Below are 16,943 nucleotides of genomic sequence, written 5' to 3' on the forward strand. Positions count from 1 at the left end.
AGAGAATGATGCCCCGTTCTGACCTTCCAGCACTGCCTGCATTTATTTCTAATTTCCTCATGCTATTTTGTTCCCCTTCCATCTATAAGTTCCTTAGGAAAGGAGTAAAGGGAGTGAAAAATCAGTAAGAAGGGATTCTTGAATCTCACTGTGCCAAGAAACAAGTGGAGACAACGAATATCTGCTTATGAGTTACAAGGTGTGTAGTGTCAGCTTATATAATGGGATGCTCTGAGAACAATGGAGGATATGCAATAAGAATTGAGATGACTAAGCCAGGAAGGAAAAAGAAAAGAATAAAAGACAGTAAAAAAAGACAACTGCAATTAATCAAATGAAAAAATGGCTTTAGCTGGTCTGCTGTCAGTTCAAAATTTGTCCACCACTTCACCAAAAGTCCTCCAGATTTGCCTCAAGTACGCCAGGATTGAATCCACTATTCTTTTGCAATATTAAACCTTCTGGATGTCAATGCTGGCACCTGGAAGCCTGCAGGGTTGTATCCAATGAGAGACAAGTCACTAAGGTGTGTACTATAGAAAGGAAAATAAATAAAGCTATTTTAGTGCTGTTTGCCCCATAATATTGAGTTTTTCCACTGCATCCCCCTCAGCACGCTGGCAAGCAGATCTCCAAGACATAGAGCAAACAGGCATAAAAAGAACTAAAGAATAAAACTGCCTGCCCCACCCCCCTTCAGTTTATCTTGGAAAAGCTCATCTGTGGTCTCTTGTTGGGCCAAGGTCTTTTTTTCTCACCTAACTTTAAGCGGCAGTACTTTGGATGCCTCTTTCTGCAAAAGCCACCCAAGGATCCCTTGAGCTGGGAAAGAAGAGTCAACACTGGCACCTTATTATTTCCCCGAGGTTCAAGGCACAAGGTGTGAAAAGCCTGTGCCTGGTGCAATTGTTCATGTCACTGAAAAAAATCCATACTTCTTAACCTAGAAACTGCACGTGACAGAGAAATTGGAATCCTCTGCAGGCTCACCCTGAGTCCCGCTGCTCTGCCCCAACTTCATCCCAGCCCTGAGCACACTCAGCATCATTTCTGTCTCCAACACTCTGCAGAATTGTCATTATGTTAATTAATTAAGTCAAATATTTCCATTTACAAACTGATCTTCTGGAATGCAGTGAATCCTCTCTGCTGTGTCCCAGAGAGTTGCACAGGTAACGGCTGAAAACTTTTAAAAGGGGTTACCTAGAAGGCATGCCATCTGGATAACAAACCCTTCAGTCCAGCTACGGTGGTACGCAGGTTGCTCTGTCATTTGAGCACCAGTCTGAAGCAGTTTTCATACTTTCATTCTGCAGGTTTGCATCTAAACAGGTGAATTGCTGGAAGGGGAGAAAAGGGGAGCAAATTCTCTTTGCGTTTACTCCAGAGGACACAGAAAAAACCTGTTAGTACTGCAGCACAGCAGGTAACAGGTTTGGTGCATACTGCAGAGCTCCCAGGGATTTGGAAGAAGAATTTGCATGTGATAAGAAGAGCAAGGACGAGGCACATGGGTAAGTGCGATGAGTCTCGGGGGCTCCCGTGGCAGAGGGGCACCCCACTGAAATTTCCAGGATGGCCATGCACAGAGGTTCTCTCCATCCCGGTTTTGCTTTGGATGCAGCACGCATGCAGCAACGGCAAAATGACCTTTCATGAAGCCATGATCTACCCCACTGCGGATGAGTATGTCCTTCTAAGGGTGATATCATCCTCATTTTTTCTTAATTTTCCTGGGTTCAGAAACCCTCGGGACGGTGAGGGACAGGACAGGGCTGCAGCAGGAAGGTGCAGGGTGGACTTTGCTACTCAGAGGAGCGGGGAACCCACTTCCAGGGCTCGCTGCTGGCAGCAGCTGGCTGGAGGACAGAGCAGCAGCTTGTTAGGTGTGAGCCCTGTCGTTTTTCTTTATGAGTCAGTACAAGCTGGGATCATTTTGTAGGGCTGTCAGAAGCTTGGCAGAGCCATGGAGCCCCTGGGTATTTGCTGAAACCAATTCAGCCGACCATGGAAGAGCTAACTGGTTATTTATCTAAAGCTATTGTTTGCTCTCCAGTGTACTCACATGGGCTCTCTGCCAGCAGAACGGGCGAGGGAAGCTGTGAGTGTGTCTGTGTTTATAGATACAGAATTATCAATTCTGTATTTCCTGCTGTGTTTTATAGTGGCATATAACATTGTCCTCTTTCTTGCCAGCCCTGAGATGAGTGGAGCAAAGTGACCGCCTGTTTGGAAAGACACCTTTCTGCAACACAGGGAGCCCTGAGAGGCAAGTCAGTGCAGGTCCTGGCAGGGCGGGGAAGCCTTTTGCAAACTCATGGGAAAATAGTTCCCGTGTGATGTGAAGCTCATTACCAAAGTCAGTGCATGACTTTTATTGCTGATTCTACCAGATGCTTGGCTGAGCCCATTTTAATCTCTTTCAAGTGGCACGGACCTAATTGGTATCTTAGAATTCCTCTTTGCAGCAGGAGCCTGATCCAAAGCCTCCAAATCGATGAGGAGTCTCCTGCCGGCTTCAGCGGATTTCAGACCTGCTTGCCAAACAGTCTCTATGAATCCTTGCACAGCCATAGCTGACCTGATCGCTTCTTGATCTCGGCAAAGTGCCGTGTCTGTGCCTAAAGAGCACATTTCTCACACTAGAACCCGTGTCCCCATTTCAGATGTCCACCAAGCTAAGTCAGACACCTTCACTTCTAACACTGGAGCAAACGTGGCCCAGGGAATGGAGTTCCCCGTGTTGTTATCTCTTCGCTGGATGCAGCGATCAGTGAGATAGGATGCACAGCAAGGTAGAAGCGAGGCACTCCGCCGTCTGGAGAAGAGATGACATCTCTGAAGGTGAAGGTGATGCTATTACATAGTCTGTGGTTTAAAGAGCCACCTGACAACAATCTTGTAACTTTTGCTGATGCCATTATGTGTGTAGAGTGAGCTCTGCCTATGCAGAATAGCATTAGTGAAAGGAAATAATCAATCTCTCACCTTCAAACCTCATAAACCACCCAGATTTCCTAACACCTTGAATTGCATCTGCCCACTGCTTGTGGGTGTTTGCGTGGGGGAGGTGGGCCAGGTCCACACCTCCTCCCTTTAGGAGTGTGGAGAAATGCTGGAAAAGACAAGGAAGTCCCTCAAAGCGGGGTGGAGACAGAAAGCAGTGATTCCATCTGCACTGCAAGATCAGGAAACCGTTCTAAAAGAGCACAGGCTGTCACCAAGACTTCTCCCCATGGGACCTGAGAAGTCAGGGCAGCTTGGCAGGTCTCTCCTTTCAGCCAGACACCGTCACGCACTGGCAGTCCCCCGCACTCGCAGGATGCAGGAGGATGCTCACGTGCAGCCGGGCAACGCCGACATCCTGAATTTTAGCCTGAACTTCGCCTCCCTACTGTGAAACGAGCCTGTGTGTTTGAGGCCAAGCCTTGGGAGCCGTTCATTCATATTAAAACAAGGAGGGGAGGCACGGGGAGGAAAGGCAGTGAAGATGAGCACTGATAGCGCACAGGTGCTCTTATCAGGCCCAAGGAGTAAGTGCTTTCCTTCACTGGCAGCAGCAAAGACCTGCCTTTAGATTAATAGCCACTTACGGATCACCAGTTCTCAGCCTGCAACACGGGACCATTTTAGGAACATCAGTTGGAATATCCAACAGTCGCACAAGACAGGTAAATAACATCTTTGACCTCTTATTTCAACTGGAATAAAACTGGTGCTAGAGAGAAAATCAAAATGGCATTATCCCAACCATTGATCATGAGTCCTTTTCTGTCTCTTTCTTCCATAAACCCTTTTGGTTAACAGGAGAAGTCCGTCTCCTCGTCCCGCTTTCCAGAGAAGCAGAAGCACAGGGCAAGGCGCACCAGCCCCTGGAATCGCCCTCCGATCTCAGCGCTGCCTTTCCACGTCGGAGGCCCTCCCGGATAACTGGGTGTTTCTGACTTCTGCATCTAAGGACGCGATCAGTTCATTACCTAGCTCTAATTTTTTCCCTTGCAATTTGTTTGTTTCTAGAGCAGCAGACAGAGAGAAGTAAAGGACTCCGTATAAACACGTCAGGAGCAGGTTTCTCCCAGGCTGGAGGGCAAAGCACAGGCAATGCAACATGACAGCGTCCCACCCTGAGTGATGGGTGGGGAAAACTCTTCATGCTACTTGCGAAATGCTTTAGCTGCTGCCTGCTACACACTCCATCGCAGGGAGAAAAATTGCAAAACCAGCAAATATATTGTTTATCTATTTCTGAAACGTTCTTTCCCACCTCTCCTGGGTGCTTTTTCATCTGGTTCTTTATGCAGCTGAGATTTAGGTCTTGATGGTTCAGTTTGTCCTGGCCAGGGAAGGTAATGTCCAACTTGCTACTCCAAAGCATAAAGCCTCTTGCAAAACCTCACAGGGAGACCAGCGTCTGACCAAGAAATGATGTGCAACAGCTCTAGATCTTTGTTTTCTTTGACAAGATTGCCCAAACCACTCTATTTTGGGGGTTCTTTTAAACCTGAATGTGTCATCACGACAAATGACAAATTTTGTCCTGAAATCCTTATGGAACAAAGTTCGCGCTGACAATGAGAGATTTTTGCCCACAGAGGCAAAGCCAGCCAGGGATAGCAGGGAATGTTCCCGTCTCATGGCGAACACCTCTCATGCAGATAATGCATTTGGGAGAGAAAGCTCTACAACTTTCTCCCATGGAGAACATTCGTTTAAGAACAGTCTCCAGTGCAGAGGGATCACCAAAGTGCATGTTTTTCATTAGTGCCATAACGGACATAATTGCTACAGAAACCAAGCTGCATGGGCCAGTGCAGCACAGAGCCCGAGACCCCAGCAGTGGTGCCTGAGGAAAGCAGCAGTGAGCACTGGTGGCCCAGTAACCACTGGCCCCCTACTGTTATGTGCCAGGATCCAACTCAGTTAACTGCTTTAATCGGAGCAGCATCAGACATGCCAAATATTCCTCGGTCTGGGAGCAGGGCTGCTCTCAGAAACGTGACTCACTACAAGCCCCAGGCTGAGGTCAGCTCTGTGGGGATGATGATCTGCTCACCTTGCTGGAGGCAGAGCACCCTACCGCCCGAGATGCGCCTGCTTCCCTACCCAGCACACCAGGGGCTTGTTTGCCCCTCCTTCGGGGCAGCGCCGGGGGGCACGCTGCGGCTTACACCCACACCACGCCGGTATATTTCCTTCTTGCGGAAGCAGCGGCACGGGGAGGTTGGGTGTGCTTCTGCGCCTTGTCCTGATACTGCATCATCTCGACAGTGGGGACCTGGGAACCCCCCTGACTCTCTAGCAGGGATGGACCTGCCAACCCAGCAGAGCCAGGCAGGAGCAGTATTGCTGCAGGTGGGAATTAAGCCTCAGAGGGTCTTTGCTGACGGCATGCATCCTGGCCCCACATACTGCCTTCCCTTGGTGTTTGGGATTTGGCTGTGCATCTCCAAAGCTGTGCCTGCAGTTGGGGTGAGCAGCACACTCGCTGCAACGCACGGGCCACCGGCCTGTGACAGTGGCTTTGAGCCCAGTGCTGAACAGATCCCGGTTTTGGGGTAGTATTGAGGTGTCAGAGTCAAGAGTGCAGCTCATGCTGAGACTTCTCCTGCCTTGACTGCACTGCTCTAGGTGCCCAGTTTAGCTTACTTAAACCTCCCTCAGGTTTGTCTGTGTAAATTGTGGTCACCACTGCACCTTCTGTGGGACCTCAGGCACTGCTCAGGCCTTACATCAGGGCATGGCATAGCCAGCTCCTGCGGTCGGGTGGCTTTGGGAACTGGTGGCCATTCATAACTGTAGGGTGACAAATGTCTCTAAGCGTCTTCTGGGCTCAACAGCACCTGGATTGAAAGATCGCCTAACACAGAGAGGTTTGGAGTCACTAATGCACCCATTACTGCATCCCACCATGGTCACTGTGCAAATGGGACTGAGGACTTCATCCCTGAAGGCTGAGCCAACCCCTGACACGTGAGCCAAGGAAATACTGCAGCCAAGTGCAAACCTGCTGCCCTCAGAGTGCCTGTTTCTGGAGTGGTCCTGCTGATTTCAGTGTTACCTACTGATAATGAGAAGCTACTCATTGCAATGCTAGTTAACAAGGTCCTACAAACAAGGCACGCCACAAGAGGAATAAACAGAAAATAGTCTTTAATAACGGGCAAATCAAAGGTTTTAGTCAGAAGTGTTGACTGATTCAGGGAGAGCTCTTCCTCCAGATCTATAATTTCTTTTGCTCTAATATTTGAACATCAGTATTGTAGGTTGGGAAGAAAACTCAGAAGCAAAAAGCTTGAGATTTCCGAGAAGACACAAAACAAGACAAAAGGAGGAAGTCAGGAATAATAGTTTTTAAGAGCTGTGGATGAGACAAGATACCTCCTGTCATTTAGAGTCACCATCTAAAGCAATGCCTTAGATTAATGCAATCTAAGAGCAGTGTCTAAATTGCAGATGCTGTGGAGCAGTAACATGGTCATGGATTGCCTGTTACACCTTTTTAACTCCAGAAGTATTAAGAGTAAGTAATTTTCCTGAATACTATACTGGGTCATTTCCCTGAAATATCTGAATTTGCCTATGCATCTCATAGGACTTTGCAACTTCTCAGAAACACTCACAGCGCCAGCTCCAGCTGGAAAGAAGTCCAGCAATTTTGTCTTCAAAAATAGATTTGCTTTATCTTTGTTTTCATGTCTTAGAACCCAGTAATTACAAATAGGAAATGTTTTTTAGAATGCCTAGAACCTGTACAGACTTCAAACAGGTCTGTATACCAAAGTTAAAGTTAACCCAAGGTGGAGGCTGGTCGTGGATGTGTGTAAACCTTTAATGCTTTTCTGGAAGAACCAAAATGGAGGAGGTTCCTCGGTGTGATTGGGGAGTATGATGTTTGTTAAGCTTGTTAAGCAGATTTAGGCTTAAGGTTATACGTTCCAATGTGCCAATGGCACTTGGGACTCATCGCCCCTAACTGCAGTCATCTACCTGCTAGGTGACTGCTCCGATCCAGCTACCAGTGGAAGGAGATAGGCATCCAGAGGGGCTGATTCATCCTGACCTGACAGATCTCCAAGATAGGAGGAGATGAATCACCTCCTCGTACCTTTCTCTTTGTTGGCTATGGGAGGAGTCTAGATGAGTTGTCAAGACTAAATGGCTGATTTTCAGATAGACACAGTTAGGTATGACAAATTTTACTGTGAATCCTTCACAAGTCCCAGTCCCTTTTTCTTAAGTAGCCCAGGTCCTGAAGACCTTTACCAAAAAATTCTAGAATGAAAGGCTTGTAAGACACTTAGGTTTGGAGAAAGACCTTCCCTCATCAGTAAATGCAGAAGAGCCCTTCAGAGAAAAGCCATGAGCTGCGTAAGTCCATGGTGAACCAGAAGTGACTGAATTGCTATGTCCACAGTACTCTGTGGTGTCTAATGGAGGTCCTGATCTTCGTAATCATTTTGCAAGCTGTTCACCAGAACACCAACATTGCTGGACTGAAATCCCCAGCAGCCAGTGGCATTTCTAACTACCTAGCATTTGTACCTAGCTGTCGTAATGATTGGGAAGAAGATCAGGAATGAACAAAATTAAACAATAATCCTCATACCAGCAACACCAGCTGCAGTACCACCTTGCCAGCACGAGCATGAGCTGGAGGGACAACTGCAGAGCTGGGGCTTAGCTTCCTCTCTCTTTAACAAAAAAAACCAGCTAGAAACTACTGGAATGGCTGGAACAGAGCAATTTTGCTTAGACAAAACATAACAAACTCCATTCAGGAATCACAGTAGACAAACAGCAATATATAATTGAAACAAAACATCATAATCATTTGACTTACGAAGCTCAGAGACTCCACCTCTGGCTCAGGAGGTCCCTCAGTTGCAAATTTCTGGTGGCCACAAAAACATTCTGGGATGCATCATGCCTGCTTACCATGCTTAGACCCTTTTGCAGGGGCCCATCACTGCCTTAGTGATGGAGACAGGACACTTGGCTGGGCGGACCTCTACTCTGACCCATCATAGTCAGCCTTTTGGTCTTAGACCAGGCAGAAACGCCACTGTCTGGGATTTAACCAGCTCAGAAAAGGACATTGAAACAAGTCAACAGACAGTCTGTAAATAAAAATTTCAAAGACATGCCAGCGCTCCCAGTTCTTCCTACTGAACATGCAGTAGGCAGCAAACCCAGTGATGCAAACCTAGCAAGTGACATGGCTGCCTTGAAGCAAGCATGCTACACCAAGGCCATTAAGAAAGACAACAGATAAATCTTTCTGAAGCTGAGGAATGCTGATGCTATGAAGAGGCAGAGGATCTGGCAACTACCAGGAAAAGCTTCAACCCTCTGTCTGTGTGCTTGAAGCCAACATAAGCAACTTTCCTGGTTCAACCCTTTGATGGTTGTCAGGGAGCTGCTTTACAGTCCCAGAGTTGTTGAAAGGAGCCCTTTCTTTTTCCCATATTCAAATCCCAGATCTGTGAATCGCTCCTTTCTACATTATAGCTGATGAAAACCAAGGAAGAACAGAATATAGGTCTGAGATGGCAGGGCAACATGAGCACAAGTTGTTGTCCCAGTACACGATGGAGTGGTTTGGAGTGATTCCCAGTGTACCAAGAGTCTGTCACCAAGGACAAGACCGGGACCTCTGTGGGATGTATAAACTCAGATTGCACAAAGACAAGTACTATCTCACCTGTGCTTTTTCTGGCAATCTGTAGTATTTTCTTTGGAAATCACTATAGGATAAGTGGACTGCCTCTCTTCCAAGCTCAGAGAATATCTGAAAAGGGTCTGCACTAGTATTGAGATTGGGAATAGCAACACAGTTATAATGCAAATTCCCTGATCGTCACCACTCAACCACATTAATGTTGTTCAAAGAGAAGTTTTGGTACATGGAAATAAAAATGGAAACTGTTCCATGTGAGCAATGGATGTGCTCCAAACTTAAACTGAGTTGTAAGAGTCTGAACCCATGACTGATCCTTCAGACAGCTTCAAACCTCTTGTGCCGTGTGGATGTTAATCCACAAAACCAAACTAAATCTTGTCTGCACTAAAATCCCCAACCAACATAGATATAAGGCCCTCGATCATCCTCTTCCATTGCATTGAATTACTTTCTAAGATAGCTATAGCCATGCGTCATGTCTCTCGGGCAAGTTTCTGAAGTGCTATGACCTTGCTACATGACTGCTCCTGCTAGAGGGTGCTTTCTGTACGGGTTACCTCAAGAGTATGCCACAGTTCCCAGATAAAAGAGTATCTTACCGGATATCCCCAGCTGCTGTTTCCTGTTTGGGTTTTGGCGTAATAGCTGCCCCGGGATGTCCCATAGCCATAACCATCAGCTAAACCGTCATACATGGAACCTGTAAATGGAAAAAGCATGGTCAGCAGGAGAAAGCAGTCCCAGCAGGCATCCCTTCAGAGCATAGCGCTCTTTTTTCCAGTGAGTTTAATTACTGAAGAACAACAGAGTTAGAAACCTTAACAGGAACGTAGGAAAGACAGGCACTAGGCTGAGCCTTTGCCATTGCAGGCAACTCATAGAAGATGTTCATTTCAGAAGAGCTCTTGGAAACTCCAGCCCTCAGACCACAAACCTTAGGTTTTCTAAGTTTTTCTGCACAAAAGACCAAGTGCCATGGAATCTACAGTGGACAAGAACAGATAGGGTCAGAGACCGGGCCAATGTCTCTTTTCTGCACAAAAGACCAAGTGCCATAAAATCTACAGTGGACAAGAGCAGATAGGGTCAGAGACCGGGCCAATGTCTTTGGTCTCTGCTATATGAGAGGAACTGGATGATATTTTGTGCTACACATCCTAGAAGGTCTGAACCTGGAACATACTTCCTTTATTCTGACTTGGAGGTAAATAAAATTTGCCTCTTCTCTGAAGGCAAAACCAGTCTGGCTTTTCTGGTCTGAATACTAACAATCACATCAACACAAGCAGCCTGAACAAGGCTTGCTAAATTCAATAAATAATAAATAACAAACATGATGGGTAAATTATGATCAAGTCTATTTAACACCTGGGGATCTGAAATAGTCAAACACTAACAAACCTAATTGCACTGCCTTAAATTTCAATCTCCAGTCTCTAAAAGATCACTCTGTGTATTTGTACTTTCTTTTCCTGAAAATGTGTTAAGCTCCATCATTATTTTTGGGGCGCTGGGGAGGTATGTGAGACTAGATCTCAGATACGTTCTGTAAAGATGCAAAAATCTTGGATCAGGGGTAACCCATCAGCCATTTCTACTACTTCTCAGTGCTTTATTCAGAGTGTTTGGATTTACCTATCCCAGCCCTACTAAAAGTTCTTCCAGCTGTCTCTCACCAGTAGCCCTTGGCAGTGCAATCTTTGGATCCTTCCTAAAAGTATTTTACCCATTCCTACATTCATCACTACAAGGAAAAATGAAGCGAGTCATTCTCTAATTCCTTTAACCCCTTTCAGATCATCCAAAAGAGTTTGAGGTCATTTAAGTTTCATTTTCAAGAGTGCTCAATAATTGTGGCATCCCAAGTCCCGTTATGAGGAAGTGCAAACCCTACACTCCAATTAACTTCCAGGGGAAGCTCTGAATGTCTAACAAAGTATGAAATCAGGACTTACCTGTCTTAAGTTATGCACCTAAACTGGTGGGTAATGTCAGAAATATCCTAATCTCTCTGATTGTTTGATAAGACTCATCTCTTAGATAAACTGGATAAGCTCGACCACAAAGGCCCTGAAGCCACTCAGGTCTTCTACAGCCACTGATCCTTGGAATAAATCTAGTTTATTGCCTTGCCTAAGGCATCCAGAACCTGTTATGGTGATTTGGTTCGTGGCTAAAAATCCTTGCATTTTCTCAGGAAGATGATTCCCGTAGATGTGGTATAAATAACGAGATTTGCTTTCTATTGTCAACAAGAGAGGAGCAAGACTGCATGGATGGCAGCATCTGAAGAACATCACTGAATGCAGAATAAGCAACAGCAGAGTAGTTTCACGGACATACACTTGTGCAGAAAACCACAGGATCTCGTTTTCCATAGTCGAGACTTGGTGGGCATTGTTCCCTGTTAATATCTCTCCAGCCCTGATTGCTTCATATATATTAAGTTGCACAGAACTTGCTGATAAGGCAAGGAAATTACCATTGACATACAACGGGAGATAAAATTCAGTGTGCCCTTCACCTTGTGCTTCCCTCCCCACCCTGAGATATCCCAGAAACCCCAGATCAGGACATTAGTGTTGGGCTTCAGCAGAAGCAAGGCAGGGCTTGAAATGGTAAGTTTGGAGTAGGTGATTCACCAGGGGACAGAGTTAGCTAGTAACACTAGTTCTGAGCACAAAGACAAAACAATCCCATGATAACAGTTTCCTGGGAATTCCTTCTTACAATCAACCTTTTGTTCTGTGCAAACATCATGTAACTGCAGGCAGGAGTACCTTGGAGCATTTTCCTGACACTGTGAGTGAGCAGTTGGAAGAAAGGATTTCTGGGCATGACTCACAGGTTAATCTGACCAGTCCTCCCTGGAGACCATGCTTTTCCTTTCAGGATCCATTCTTGCCATGCACTGCACTAAAGACTTTGGGGTTGAGCAAGGAGACACCAAAAATAAGCCAGTTTAGGCACATCTCTAATTTTCTTGTAGAAATTCACAGCTACATGGCCAAATTCAAGAGACCAGGCAGTTCATGCAAGTTTATGTTCTTCAGTTGTTGAAGAGTTGCCTCAACCTCCAAGGACTTGTATATAAGAGCTTATAAATATATAATTACATATAACCTCAAATGTTCAAGGCATTTTGAGGCCGCCTTGCTGATTGGAGAAGATGCTTCTCCTGCCGCCACACAACTGTGATTTATTGCTTGGAGAGCTCAGTCTGAAGGCCAGGAAGAACCTGGGGATTTTCTGATGGAGGTGGCTAAAGAAAACATCGTCTTTGTTTAGCCCTGCAAGTTTAGACACTTCTCTGCCTGGTTCATGATGAGAGCCAGCTTGGAGATATATCACCAGCCCTCGGGGAGAGGAAGGATATTCTTCTTTTCAACCACCTCAAGGGTAAAGACCATAACAGCTGGTCACAAGTCCTGAGAATCTGGGATAAAAACAGACTATCCCCTGAAAATTTTTGAATATTTTGGCAGGGGATGGAAATGCTCTTTGGGGGAGATGCCTCCCTGGTGCTTTTTTCTAGCTATGTCCATAGGTCTGTGTCCCATGTGTTGTCACCCAAGCAGCTGTTTAGGTCTCTGAAGTGCCCACTTGCACTTGGACAAACACAGAGCCAATTAAAACTGCTGTATTAGTAGTAGATAACAGATGGGACAGAGGCAGAAAAGACATGGATGAGAATCACCCAGATGAAGCACAGCCTCCCAGCAACCGTGGCTGTGGGCAGAAAATACCCCCAAGGGCTGCTCAGGCGCTGGCTGGGCTGTCGTAGGGACCCCTCTCTCCCACCCCCAAATTGTCATTTCCCCAAGGCATTTCCTTCAAAACTTGGTCAATCTAAAATCTCATTTAACTTCGGTGTGACAGTTCACGAGGGTAAAATCTACAACAGGTAAGGATGGCAAGATCTTGCACTTAATCACTGTGAGCCCCACTACATGCTCGCCTTGCCTCATCCTCCTCTCTATACCCGTTATCGATCATTGCAGAGCAAACTGAGACTTCCATCTAACCCAATATGCCTGTGCTTGATGAGTTATTTACTTTCTTCAAAGGCAACTTTACACCCCTTGAAACTAAGAGACTGATGGCGAGGAGAATTGTGTCAGAAGAGACATTTCTCAAGTACAACAGTGAAAGACTTCAGCTGGACACATAAAGCTAACAGGGAGCATTGTGGAAGTGGATGCATGTTAATAAATATTAATCTGTGGCAGGGAAAGGCAAGACAAGAACCCGTCACTGGTAGTGCAGGCTAGACGAGTCAAATAATAAACTATGCATGGCTTTAAAACAATAAGGATGATTAAACATAGAAAAAACGTAGCAAGAGAAGAGGGCCTGTGAGAGGCACGAAGCAAAGCCTGGATGCCTCCTAGGAGAGAAGTGCTAGTGAAATCCCAGAAGCTGAGATTCTTGCAGGAATGACCAAACTTCATTTCTGCCGTCTGGCCTACGAGATAAAGGGTTTTGGTATTTTTTTCTATACCAATAATCTAAGGTTTGTGGAAGAGTGGATGGCTTTCACTGAACCATCTCATGCTGGGGGAAGGTTACAGAAGTCTTCAAAAGACTTACTATCCCCAAAATCTCCTCTTCCCTTCACATCAGAGTAATGACCCCCATTAAAGCTAGGTGGGATCCCCCTAGAGCTAGGTGGGATTTCTCCCCTCTCAGCCACAGCCATCATAGCAAATCTCTAAATCACAGCTCAGCCGCGAGACATTTGGATACGACACTCCTTGGTTGGGTTTCCTCAGATCTTTGCTCCCTGCTATACCTTGCCAGCCAGTGACGAGTCACTGGCAAAACTTTTCTTTAGCCAGAGGACCTTGCAGACTAGCGCTGTTGGCTACAAGGAGCTGGTTCAGCTTGGCCTGGCCTTTTCTCCTGCTATGCCACTGAAATTCATTTTCCCTGGAAATTTGCATTACTCGCAAATTCAGAGGGAGCCATCCAGTTAGCTATTCCCATGGTGAGAAGGGCAGATATGCCCTAGGGCAGACCCCACAGACCCAAAACCCAAGGAAGGCAGACTCCACAGACCCAAACTCTGCAGCCGTCCTTGGAAACACCCATAGCTGCTGTGCCGAGAAAAGGTCCCACTGTGGGTGCAGGATTATGCTGCTTGCAACGGGTTTCTGCTCACTGCACTACCCCAGTGCACCCCAGTTTGAGCCCAGATGGATCACCTTGCCCTGCTGTGGCTTGTGCACGTATTGGGTGACACCAGATCTTCAGAGAATGGCCACAACACCTTGATCTGCTGGACTCCAAATAACCAACTAATTTTACGTATCCATAAATTAGCAGGAGATTGAGGGAACGTCTGTTGACCCTCTAAAGAAACTCCAGTTGTGGGATAGAACAACGCCCATCCCTGCTACATGCAAGAGAGGTCCATGTCCATGCTCCCCATCCTACATACACAGGCGTGTGCATTCCTGAAGCTGGGGGAAGCTCTGCACCGCGCTTCAGCTCCTGCTCAAACCACAGATCAAAATGCAGCAACAGACCAACACCCAACCAGACACATGCAGGAAACTGTCTGGTTGCAGAGGGAACAAAGCACGCGAACATTTATCGAGGGGCTTTGTGAATTCCGCAGCTTGTGCTGCCTTTGAGGAGCATCTCTGAGAAACCATGGGGGGAAGCAGGTAGATTATGTTGGAGGAGCATTTGAACAGGCAGACATCCATGCCTATGTAACCTGCTTGTAGGAAACATTAATGGTTCTCATTAGGTCTGCTCAGCTAACCTTTGCACCAACAGGAGTAAAAATCAATACTTGGAAGTTTAGCCTGATCCTCTCAGGCTTCAACCCAGGAGAAAACCCCCGAGAATAAATGGCAACTTCTTGCCCTTCTGGGATTCTGTCCAGAAACGCACTGAGAGAGCAGCCGCCGGGGTGAATCAGCCATCAGGCCCTTCATGCTGGCCAACCTCCCCGCGGTGGGAACGGGAGAGCCTCAGCCCCGTGTTTGGAGGCAGCTCCTGGGAGCTGGATGTGACTCAGCTTCCCCGGGACACAGAAGCCAGAGCTGCACATTTCCACGCAATTCCCATTCCCAGACATTTCCAAAAGTGTCTGGAGGAGGGGTTTAACTTCAGCCTGTCAAGCAGAGACGGGCAGGTGGGAATTTGTTTTTTTTCTTTCCTTTCCCAGAAGTTTCACCTGGGCTTCTCTCCAAGCAGAATAATCGCCCTCTGCCTCCCTTCCTTCCTGCCTATGGGCAGCAGTGGGAGACATCTCTCCCCGCTTCCCCTTGAAACACCCCTCCGCTGGAAAGGGAGGCTGGCAGTGCCCCAATCCCCATCCAGAGCCTCTCATCTCCTCCTGGTTTGTGTTTTATTTTGTCAGATCTGGCACCATAACACCTTAAGCAATAAACCCTCCTGAGGTGGGAGGAGGTTTGCATCTTCCATTTTGGTGGCAGAAGAAAGCTCTCCTTGCCCTGTCTCCCACCAACCCCTTGGAGTCTATGTCCACAAACACACAAAAAAAAAGAAAGCAGAGATTTGTTCCTGGTGGTGCCCATCACGGATCGCTGCACACATGCCATCCACCGTGAAGCTGCTCTATTGCCTCCGTCGCAGCAATTGCAATGCATACAGCCGGGATGGCTCCTATGGGAGCACCACCTCCACGCTTCACCCAGCAGCCTACTGTCACCCGGCTTCTGTTGGTAAGCCAGCCCCAAAACCTGTGTCTGGACCATGACACCTCACCAGCACTGGATTCAGCCTCACGATCCAAGCCGTAGTCCCTGAAAGAGGTGGCAGAGACTGGCCCAGGTCACCCAGCTTTCCAGCAAACACCCCTCACTCCGAACGCAGCTGAACGGTTCAGTTCCAGCCCCGGCACCCCTCTCTCCTCCAAAGCCTCAGGCTTTCTTCTTCCCAGTGAACTCAGCCAGGCCAGTCAGCTCGCTGCAGCCGCTGGTGAAAGCACCTCCGAGAGCCAGGAGGTTTTGCACTGTAGCTGTCGCAACCTTCTGGGTTTGCAGCTCCCGGCTGGGGAAAGCTGGGGTTTACCTCCAAATCAGCTGTCTCCAGATGCAAGCACAGCGAAGAAAACCATTTGCCAAGCCTTTTCCCAAAGAGGAAGGTATTCCAGTAGGAAACCTGGCTCCACGACTCAGCTGATTCCTTGCTTTCTATGGCACAGACTCGGTGCATGGAGGTGGACTGGCTGCCCGGATCCTTACACCCCTTTCTACCCGTCTGCAAAACGGAGGGGGCTGTGAAGCATCCGCCCTGAACCAATGCAAGCCACTGTGGTAAGAAAAGGACACCTCTCCTCCTAACTCATCTCCTTCCTACCACTCACACAGGGGTGTCCCAGACGCTCCCACACTTCTCAGCCTGCAAATGGGAGACATGTTGGGAGCTTCCGAGGTGACTCCCGAGCTCAGGTTTCTGTCCCGTGTGTAGGCAGAGCTGCCCGCGCTCCACCTGCCACAATGCTCAGGAGAGAGCCGAGCCCCGGCTTGTGGCCAGCTCCCGGCCCCATGGCACGGTGGAAAAGCTCTGGCCATCCAGAGGAGGGGACGGGTCTGGCGGAGGATTCCAGCCATGGGGGCTCTCTCAGAGGAAGGATTTGCAAAGGTTAGGCAGCTACTCCAGCTTTGGAGCCAGGAACAAATGGTTAATAGCACCACACTGAAATGCCCAAGCGCCTCAGGGGTGTGGAGCAGTGCAGCACTCCCGGGAGATCAGCTCCACCGGGGAGGGAGTCGATGCATCCAGCTCCGCATCTTGTCCTAACTCTTCCATCCAGTGCAAGAGACCTCGGCATCCCCTGCCCAGGGTAACCCCTGAGAGACGTGAGCCGGTCTGTCCCCCACAAACAAAACCTCACAAAAGCACCCCATAGCAGCTGCTCTGTCCCCAGAGAGGACCCCCTTGCTGTCCAGAGCCTGGTGGGATTTTACCTCGGTTGGAGTGGCCCACGCTCGACGACACGGACGACTTTTGCTTCTGCCGCTTCACCGTCATCATCACTTGCTCTTGGACTCGCTGTTTTCCCGTGCCCTTAGTTTTCAGCTTGTGGTCCGAGGGCAGAGCCAGAGTGGAGCTGGCCTGGTCTTGGAAACACTCATATGCCAACGCTGTTTTCAGCGGAGAGTGAAGCATGGCTGCAAGCAGACCGTGGGGCTGGGGGGGAGAGGGGGCTGCACTTCACCTGACCACGCACGACACAAGGCGACAGCAAACGAGTCTCGTGCTGGGGTTAATCTCCCGAACCCCT

At 47.9% G+C, this 16,943-nt stretch overlaps 1 protein-coding gene across 1 annotated transcript in view; it reads right to left on the bottom strand.

The window, feature by feature from the left end:
• Positions 1 to 16,828, bottom strand: part of PKP1 (plakophilin 1) — a 42,569-nt gene extending 25,741 nt beyond the window's left edge. Inside the window, exons 1-2 of the mRNA XM_009582352.1 lie at positions 16,627 to 16,828; positions 9,280 to 9,380 (exon numbers count right to left, since the gene is read on the bottom strand). Coding sequence (XP_009580647.1) covers positions 9,280 to 9,380; positions 16,627 to 16,828 — 303 coding nt within the window. The remainder of the gene's footprint in view (positions 1 to 9,279; positions 9,381 to 16,626) is intronic.
• Between the last annotated feature and the right edge of the window lie 115 nt (positions 16,829 to 16,943).

Source organism: Fulmarus glacialis, unplaced genomic scaffold (assembly GCF_000690835.1).
Source record: "Fulmarus glacialis isolate BGI_N327 unplaced genomic scaffold, ASM69083v1 scaffold8987, whole genome shotgun sequence".
NCBI lineage: Eukaryota > Metazoa > Chordata > Aves > Procellariiformes > Procellariidae > Fulmarus > Fulmarus glacialis.